The sequence below is a fragment of the Protopterus annectens genome, chromosome 7.part0 (assembly GCF_019279795.1).
Source record: "Protopterus annectens isolate FY-2018-M chromosome 7.part0, PAN1.0, whole genome shotgun sequence".
NCBI lineage: Eukaryota > Metazoa > Chordata > Ceratodontiformes > Protopteridae > Protopterus > Protopterus annectens.
This window is the reverse complement of record NC_056739.1, coordinates 485,649,334-485,659,907: the sequence shown is the minus strand read 5'-3', so window position 1 is coordinate 485,659,907 and position 10,574 is coordinate 485,649,334. Positions and strand designations below refer to the sequence as shown.

The 10,574-nt window shown below is 35.4% G+C and overlaps 1 protein-coding gene across 1 annotated transcript in view; it reads left to right on the top strand.

The window, feature by feature from the left end:
* The window catches only part of LOC122806555 (acetylcholine receptor subunit gamma-like), a 645,882-nt gene that overhangs the window by 443,671 nt on the left and 191,637 nt on the right, over nt 1–10,574 (top strand). Inside the window, exon 9 of the mRNA XM_044077085.1 lies at nt 6,981–7,095. Within this exon, the coding sequence (XP_043933020.1) occupies nt 6,981–7,095 (115 nt within the window). The remainder of the gene's footprint in view (nt 1–6,980; nt 7,096–10,574) is intronic.

Genomic DNA, 10,574 nt, shown 5'->3' with positions numbered 1-10,574 from the left:
ACACACACACACACACACACACACACACACACACACACACACATATATATATATCTGATCTCACTGAGTTGTGTCCTTGCTGAGCACTATCCTACTTGCTGTCCCTACAATAAATCTGTCTGCTTTATACAAAATAATGTACAGCAAACACATTTTAGTAACCAGATTTTACAACCATGCTATACTACTGCTTTAAAATATATCACATGACAATTTCTTCCAGAATAGAGTTATAAAATTATTTATGCTTGTCAATCAGATGAATTAAATGAGTTATAGTAATGTATATGTTTGGAACATAAGTTTTTAACACAGATTATTATGCTGCTGTTAAGTAGATTTTCAAAAACACTTGAATAAATGTTTCATTTTCTATGCCTTCTAAAATAAGACATTTACTTACTACAAGAAACTGTATCATTTAAACTCATTATAACTGACATATTTTATGAATTATAACATAGATATTTAAGTAATTATATAAAATAACTCACATTTAGATGTTAAAGAGTTCATTTTCCTTCACATAGTCACATTTGCATAATTTCTATTTCCTGGTAGAGAGTTCTTCCTGAATCTGTGATGTGTCAGTGTGATATCTAGGTCAAAGGTTAGACTAACTGCTTTCAGCTTCTCTGTGAGAATTCTGAGAGTTGAAGCTTTTGAAGTAGCTCATGGACACTGTGCATGAGACAGCCCACATCCCAGATTGTCTCTCTTAACATTTTGGCGGGAAACTTATTAAAAACTAGTGACAAACATTCATTTAGCAGTGTAAATGCATCTAAACATGACAAAACCTTCACAATGTATTTTACAGGTTATTACAGCCTCTATGTAAGTGAAATTCAGCCCAAAATTATTGATAAGTAATAAAACTCAATATTTTTGTCCCAACTCAATTTTTATGCAAATCTTATTATTTACTGTGTCTATATGATCAAAAGCATTTCTATATATTAATAAAGAAAAGAAAAAGAGAGTAGAAAATAAAAGGGTGTAAGGCAGAAATAAAAAAATGTAAGAGAAAGCTATAAGAAGTATTTACAATGGAATATTACTTACTGTTTATATTAATAGAGTTAAAAATAAAACATGTTATTTACTATTATTTAGTTCTAATTATTATTAGTTAAAGCATGACAGATTATTTACAAACAAGCATAAGCAGTGTAATCAAGAAAGTATAATTAGGAATAGCATTTGAAGAACATATAAACTTTTTACAAGGAATAAATATGTTATTATTCTATTAATCATATTTTCATTACTCTTCTCTCCCTGCCCTCCCCCACCCTTTACCCACTACATAATCTAACTAGAATGTCATTGTTTAAACAAAGAAAAGAAGAAAAGGAGAAGAAAAAAAAAGATAAAGAAAAAAAATGTATCAAATTACTGACCTTACTTCTCCTTTTCAGAAAGAGAAACAAGTTGAATCATAGCTTGCCATTAAATCTTTAGATATTTTGACTGGTTATGAAACAAAACATTTCTTTGCACACAGAGAATAACTTTGATTAAATCTTTTTCAAAATATTTGTGGCTTCTTGGAAATGCAGGAACTATATTTAAAAAGATTAATAATGAAATAAAATGATGAGAGAGAAAAAAAAAACATAGAACAAATCATTTGTTTTTTAGTCTCTTCTTCTTCTCTGAAGTCTTCCACGAAGTTTCAGTTGCCAGTCTCTTTAATGAAGGACTAGCCCATTCCATTTCCTCTATTTTATCCAAAATCTTATTTTTTTTGATAAACAGTAAAGCAGAGTCTAAGTCATCAAAAATTTTAGGACCATCAGGAAGGAAGATTTTAAGCTTGGCAGGAAACAGAAGGTATGTTTTAAACTGTGCTTTTTTAAGCTCCCTTATTAGTGGCAGAAAAACTTTTCTTTTAGCTATTACCATGGAAGAATAGTCATTGTCAAAACGCACAGTTGTCTCATTAATCTTAACAGGAGCTTTAGCCCAAGCAGATTTAAGAACCATCTCTTTATCAAAAGATGATAGAAATCTAAATATAACTGATCTAGGATATTTTTTGTTAGAGTTAGTATTAGCTATAGATCTATGTGCTCTTTCGATACCAAAAGAGAATGCTTCTGGTAAGTCTAAAGTTTTAGGGAGCCATGTTGTTAAAAAGAAGTAATATTGTTACCTTCAATATTTTCTGGCAGTCCAAAAATCCTAATGTTATTGCGCCTAGATCTATTTTCCAGGTCATCCAGCTTTGTTTGTAAATGTGTATTTTGTTTCAGCAGAAACTCAATGTTGATTTCCTCTTCTTGGATTCTATTTTCCATGTCATTCACAGCTTCTTCTATGCCTGTCATCTGGATCTTCTATTGTTGCAGGTCTATATGTAACAAGTCTATTTGTTTTATAGTTTTTTCTATGAAGGTGTCTATTTTAGTATCCATTTTATCCATCTTAGCAGTAAGTTGCTGGATTATAATTATCAGAGACTGAAGTTCTTTCTTGATGCTGGAGTCTTGAGAATTTGTCTTACTGGAACTCATTTCAGACTGATAAAATGACAGGAAAATTTCCAAAGTGATTTCTGACAGGAATATTGTTAAGATTTCCTTTCTTTTTTAGATATAGTTCAAGAACTATATAAAACAAACATATTTAGAAAGAACATTACTTCAAAAATTAATTTTTTAAGTAATTAATTCCTGTCAGTGTAATGAAATTGGTGGAGCTGAAGAAATCTGCTGCTATCCTGTGTTCATCCTTGGCCACGCCCCCCTACACAAAAGGTTCTGAGGTCTCACACTTTACTTACTTTTTCCTCCTGCATCAGTAGTATTCCTTGATATGTTGCATGAACACATGTGACTGTATCTTTGGATTTCACGGCAGTAGAAATTTATTCTGACACCGTTATTGTGAGATTGCTACTGTGTCACATGCATTAAGTACTGTATTGTGCATGAGTCTACTCCAGTTCTTGGGTGGTATGTGTACAAAAATACAGAGAAACCTTGCTTGACCAAGGACAATTGATATAGGACAGATCACAGTTGTGTGCACATAAGCATAATCAAGTAACTGCCATCAGTCTGACATACTGATATGACATTCATTATCAGGGATCCTTTCTTAATTCAGACATTACTTTCAGTTGTTTGTGACAATATTCATTGCTACTTCCTGTGACAGATGCCAACAATATACTGTTCTGTGGAATAAATCACATCATAGTGTGGTGTTTGCATCTGTTCTGATCTGTCTGCATGAGAACTGTGTCAGGTCAGGCAGGAGTGCCTGGGCAACGGTATTACATCTGCCACACTTTGGTCCCACATTGGTAGTTCCACTTACACCTACATATGGGATGCATACCCAACAGAGTATTAAGGTGCATAATTCCCTTCTAGAATGATCCTCCTTGTATGTGCATTATGCCTACATCTGTGGTGTACGCAGTTAATACACAGCTCAGTGGTAACACTGATGGCATGAGTTAAATTCTTCTAACAGATGATTGTTGCTTCAGATCCATTCTTACTTTCCAACATGTTATGTTGATAAAATGCAAGCAATGCAAATATACTGTCCTTGTGAACTGTCATATTAGCTTAGCATGTTAATGACATTTATATCTCATTTAATCTCCTCTGTTACAATGTTACTTTGGGTAACTCTCATAAACATCATGTTTGTTTTTATTTACCTATATTTGCTCAGGAAGTGTGACCGCCATTAGTTATTATGACATACATATTGCACAATTTTATTATTACAAAATTGTATTTGTAACATAAACACCTTTAAATCAATTATCTTAGTAGAATTTGAACATTTACTCTTCCTGCTTATGTATTTCTGTATACTTATGTTTGATTTATGTGCACTTTATCCTCAGTAAACTTTCTCTACCTAGTAACGCATGTATTGTAGTCATCCTTAGTGTTTACCCTTCCCTGTTACTTATTTATGTATTTATATGTTTGATTTATGTGCACATTGCACTTAGTACACTTTCCCTGCCTGGTACAGCTTGCATTTTTTGCCTTGTGTAGCTCTTGTGCTGTCCGCATAAGCACCCTTAACCAGTATACCAATAGGCAGACCTGTTTGTTTACCGTTCATGCACGTGCTGCTCAGAACATTTTCATTGCCATCAACACTGTTGCTGACCATGGGAACGTGTTTGTATTCATGCAGGCATGATGACCAGCATGCATATGCGATTGTCGCTGCTGCTCATTTCGCTAACATGTAAATATCGTGTAGGCTTCACACAAAGTCTGCATGATTGTTCATGGATCCCAGGGTCTGTTGTAAGTGCTTTTGGCTTTGTGCTATTTCATGTGCTTTGTAATATATGTGTGTGTACATTGTTTTGTGTTTCATCATATAGGTTGTGGTTAAAATGGTCCTCGGACCAACCCACCCACTCAGTTAACAATCACAATATAATCACAAGCTGCATCACTTATTTAATGTTTGTTAACTAGGGATATTGGTCTGATCAAATGTGGTCTCACTTCATCCACTGACAGCACCATTGGCAGAAAGTCAACAATAAGGAAAAAGGATACAAGGAACTTACATTTACAGTAGTCATAGGGCCGATTCAGTAGATGCATTGTTAAGTATATAGACTGGATTCATATTGTATGCTGCATCTTAAACAAACCAGCAAAAATAATAAAATACAATAACACAACAATGCAAGAAATTCCAGATAACTTGGTAGGTATATTTTACATGATGTTTGAACATAATGTAAGACTATGAAGGACCAAGCCACACGTATAAAACATGAATGTTAAATGACAAATACTAAGAATGCTGCTGTGTGCTTTGACATGATGCTGTCAGTGACTTATAAGTACACTTCATAGTATGCATACTTGTTTTGCTAGCAGCTGAAATCTTGCCCCTGTTATCTTGTTATGTCAAATTCTGGATGGCATCACATATGTGTTACAAAAAAGATCCTGAGTCATATAAAATAGATAAGTAACAGCATTAACAGATATGATAATGTACAAATATCCCATATCTGCCCACCACTCAATTTTTCAACAGCAGGAAGAGCTGCAACAGTAATAGTTTGCCCCTTGACTGAAATGAAAACAGGGAACTTGTATTGTGTACGGCAGTGTTAAGACCAAAGATATATATATATATATATATATATATATATATATATATATATATATATATGCTTAAGATGGGCATGTTTACATTAGAAAAGAGATGAGAATGAATATACAATCTGACATATATTACTGAGGAAAGTAAGAGGGGTGGAGCTGAAGAAGAACAGAGGATGGAAGAGGGGACTTAAGGAAACAATGGGACAGTTCAAATTAGACTTGAGAGAAGACTAATTCATAAAGATGGTGCTAGTCTCCAATGGCTGCCCTTACATGGTAAGCAGAGTACTTCCTTAGAAATTTTTAAAATCAGTCTGGATGACTGACTGGCACAGATTTTTTACATGGAGGGGAAAATCTACTTAATAAGGAACATTGTTAGTCTGCCACCAGCACTTGGTGATGTGACTGAGCTTCCTGATGGTCTCCTGGCTGTACATTTAATAGTGTATGGAACTCAGAATGTTTTTACATTACTAACTGCACTGAGAGCTTACAGCTGTGTCAGCCATTTAGTCACCCTTTCAGGAAGTTTATCTTTTCCCCTTCGGATGTGTGTCACCATGACATTAGCATATGTAAGGGGGAATGGGGGCAAAGCTCCCCACATGAGTAGTTGCAGGGGTTTGACTCCTTGCATATAAAATTGTTAATGTGGTCTGCAGTTTTAGTGGATGCCTTCTTCCATGAATTCAACTCACTGACTTTGCTGTCAACATCATGGAATGTTCATGGTGAGGAAGTCCTCCTGACATCACCTGCATACAGAAGTGGGAGGCAGTACAATGCTTAGTAAAATATAACGAGGAGGCATATAAAGTCAAACCAATGAGTTTATTAGCATCAACACGAACATAACATATAAATGTTTTAACTTCTTCACCTAGATTTCGTCTTAACACTAGGACTTCATCAGATAACAATGCAACAATATCCCAGATCCCCATTATTCCTGGCAACTGGCAGTGTCTTTTTCATATTCTTAGGGAAGGGCTGATAAAACAGCAGGCAGTAGGGGGCAAAAATTATGAAAAGGAATTGTCAGTGAGTGTTGTTTTTATGCTATTTGACATTGTATTCCATGGGTCATGCTGAATGTCTTGACTACATACAAACACAGGTGACACAGTAATTATATGTCACTGCATACAATATTTATGAATAGCCCCAACCCATCTTTTTCAGAAACCTTTTACAACTTCCTTTTTCCTCTATTTACATTCCTTGCTGAAGTAAACATGGCTGCAAGGCTTTTTGTCTTCTGACTGTAGTTGCTTTATTAAACCTTGCACTATTAAATAGCATTGTCATGCAAAGTTGCAAAGGAAAGAACAGAATGCTAAAAATTCTTTGGGATGATTAGCCTATCAGTGGCACATTTATTTGTAGATATAATGGGAGATTTTATTACATATAACATAATCAGAAAATAAGCAGCCAACAGCTGTGTCTTCATAGTGTGAAGAAACAGCAATATCCTGAAGCATGTATTGGCTGGAAGTAAGCCAAATAACCAGTAAACTACTTATGAAAGCAAAATCCGTTGAATGATTGATGTTTTTGTAGCAGCAAGAAGAACTGAAAATAGTACATGTATTTTTTAGTGTGTGTGTGTGTGTGTGTGTGTGTGTGTGTGTGTGTGTGTGTGTGTGTGTGTGTGTGTGTGTGCATGCGCGCGTGTGCGTGTGTGCGTGTGTGTGTGTGTGTGTAAAAGGTAAAACACACTGTAAGACATATAGATAAGAGGAGACATAACCTTTGGAATTTATAGCTATTGCTTATTTTAACAACAGTACATCAGTGTACTTTACAGGAATGTGAAAGCTTAAATACATTTTCATGTTTGCTTTTTAACTTCCTTCCCAGGTATCTGATGTTTGTCATGTTTGTGGCCACTTTAGTGGTAATGAACTGTGTGATCGCACTCAATGTGTCCCTAAGGACACCAAACACTCACACCATGTCAGGAAAACTAAAACGGGTAAGTAAGTAAGTGGCATTCTTGTAATCAAAACATTAAAAAGATTATTCTGTATTTTATATTTCGTTTTCTTCTCTTGCTCTGCTGGTCCTGTCTGTCCCCTCCTGTCATACACACAGGCACAGCCTACTTTCACTGCTTAACTGGATGCTCTTCCCCACTTTCTTTTGTCTTTTTGTATTTATTTTTTGCAGTGCCTGCTAGCCATCAGCTCTCTTGTGACTTGACCAGGTTATTTCTATGCTGTTGCTGAGAGCAAGCCATGACTGGCCATTCTCCAGGCCACCATCAGATTTATTTTTGTTTAACCCTACCTTCCAATCCTTTTTGGAAGATGGCATGTAGTTGCCAATTCTGTCCTTTTTGGTACCTTCATGTTTTCACATATTCTCCAGTTATGACTATAGTACTATATGTTGCTTGGTGAGGACTGCATGCCTGGCCCTTGTACAAGGTCCTGAATGCTGACCTAAAATAGGCAGGGTACCTTGTAACATGTCATGGCAGACAACATCACTGCCCTTTCCCCAGATGGGCAAACAGGAGTCCCACTCCCAAGCCAGCACAACTAGTACCTGTACGGCTATTCATACCTACGTTGTCTGGTTTATGTACAGTACAACTGTATGTCACAGAGCCAGCAACCAGCCATTCACCATTTTCTGTCCATGCGTTTTGAAAAAGACTCTTCAATGTACCTTTAGATAAGAGGCATTAGGAGAGAAATTGTGTTCCTCACCCCTGTCCTTGAAAACAAAATCAGCCCGGCACTGCTATAATTTAAAATCCATCCTGAACTGAGCTTACAATTAAACAATCAGGTGCAGGTTTGTTTCCACTGTTCTTCTTCACCCTTCAAACTTTTTTGGCCTTGCTATCATCTTAGGAGCAGAAACGTTTGGTTGTGTTTGGTACTCACCATAACTGTAAATATGAAAAACATGTACACAGCTAGCATAGTATTCCTCACACTTGAGTATTAGCTAGTCAGTCAAGCCCCATGCAGTCACAATTCCAAAGTAGTCCAGTGCCTCACACTTACGGAGTGTGCCCTCCCTTAAGGCATTCTGGTCAGGACTGGAAACATAGTTATATTTTCCTTCAAAGAGCAAAAAGTGAAAATCCTAGAGAAAAATAGTTTAATAACTTTATTTTATTTGCTTATTTGTTTACTAGGTTTACTTACTTATTTGTTCATTAGGATGATGCGGTGGTAATTGGACCTTTTTCACCCTCAACCAATCCAAAAAGTTTACTCAAATATGTTGTCATATTAAACAAAACTTAAGGTAGAACACTATAAAGATAAAACTGGACCATAAACTCAAAAAGCTGGTATATAATTAATTAAACAATCAAATTCATTTGTATACTTCTCATCAACAAAAATCAATTAGAATTGAGAATGAAAAGCAAGATTACACAGATTCTGTACCAGTACTTGGAAAATAAAATGACAACACGATTTACCCATTCTCAAGAATAATATAATAATAACGAAAAAGTGAACAGTACAACTTTATATATGCATCTCAATCACTGGTTCTCATCCTTTTTTGTAATGACTGACTGTTACTGAAGCTATCAGAGCTGCCTGTGGAACTCAGCATATTCCAGCTGCTGTAACACAGTAACTGTATAATAATTTTATAATAATTCCATATTTATAAATTACATTGTAGTAGTCATACAACAAGATCATTTTCTATGGATATAAATAGTATGCATGATAAATTTCCCTTATATTCTTCTGCTTTGGAAAGACAACAAAGCTGTTTAAACTGATGAAAAGACACAGCAGAAACAACCTTTGATATAAAATATTAGTTTTCAACTAAATCTATCTTTGTGAAAAAACAGGATCAGGCGTTCCACGTATTAATTTCTGTAATTTAGAAAAGCTACTAAAAAGTTTCTTAGAACTTTTAAAACCATAGAAGCTATACTCTGGGAGGTGGAGGGCACAGCCAGCTTTGCCATCATATAGTTCAAATCACAGGTAGGGGAAATATTTTTCTTAGGAGGCCTGAAATGTAAAAGACTTCCAGACACAGTGTAACTATGATATAAGCAGCCATGTTAGGTAACAGTAATTAATGATCAATGCATTTTGATTGAGGACTGACCAAAGAAAGAAAGAACACAAGCCCTCTGTATGATTTTGGCTGGGAAACCTCTGCCACTTTGTTAAACTTTTGTGTTTGAAGGTCTATTAAGCACTTTTAAAATAATTGAAACATCATCAGGAATATGACTTTTGGGTATACATTTGACAGATTTCATAATCTGATAGAATACCTTACCCTTTTGTGAAACAATAGCAGAATAAATATTTGATTTTGTGTTGTTTAATAAAAAAGTAGAAAACCAAGTCTGGTTTGGCCAACAAGAACTATTAGAATGAGATTTGCTTTCTTCCTTCATTTTTTGAAACATTTCCTGCATGGCAGAAAGTGGAGGGAATGCATAAAGAAGGTTTTGGATGCAATCTATAGTAAACGCATCTGTGATGAAAAGTGTGGTGAGCACTTGCTGCCAAAAAGTATATATTTTGTGGCTGTTTTACAAGATGCATACAGATTTGCCCTAATCTGCCCCCATATTTGAGTAATCTAAGTAAAAATGTATTATTGAATTTACATTGTGTGTGTCATTGAACTCTCCCTCTCTGTTTTAATTTCTCCAAATGATATGGGTTTCTATTACCAGGATGGCAATGAACCCCATTCCTAAGTAAGGATATGAATCGAGTTCATGAAATTAGTATTGTTTCATTCTTTAATGTTAGCCAGGAATGCTTTTCACAGCAGACAGAATGTATCCATAACTGCTACATTCTATATCTCATACAATGTTACATGTATTGGTTGCAATTTTACATTATTTTTTATTAAACCTGTTGCTCCAACTACTGCTTTTGGAACTGAACTGTCTGTGCATCTTTCTTCCACAATGTTGTCACTTTTGTTTACAAATCCTAGTATTTTATATCTTTGTGACTCTCAGTATGTAAGACACTGTAGTTGCTGGGGGAAATAATTTGAATGATTAATGCTACTTTTGCCTTTTTTCTTCTACTACTGTATCTGGATCTGATGTTGTCTTTTCCATCCACCTCATCCTGTGGGTTACCATATCCAACTCGGATCTGAAGCAGGCATCTCAGGCTCTTCAGCCTCAAAACTCTGCTTCCTCTACCCATAATGCTCTGACTTTGTGAATCTCCTCAGATCTCATTTGCCACCATAGGCAACAGATGTCGTCTCAAGCTCCAAATGGATAAGTAGTATTTTTCATCATATTCTCTGTAAATTTTCAATGTTTTTGTGCCTGCTCTGCCTTTTTACCTGTTTGCTGTCACTCTTGGCAGTATTTTGGAGTTTTCTAATTCCTCAGCCCTTCACCCTTTAGGATTAGTGTAGGAAATATTTCTTTTGTCAGTGGTTTTGCTACCAGTTTTCATTTGACTTCTTAAAAAA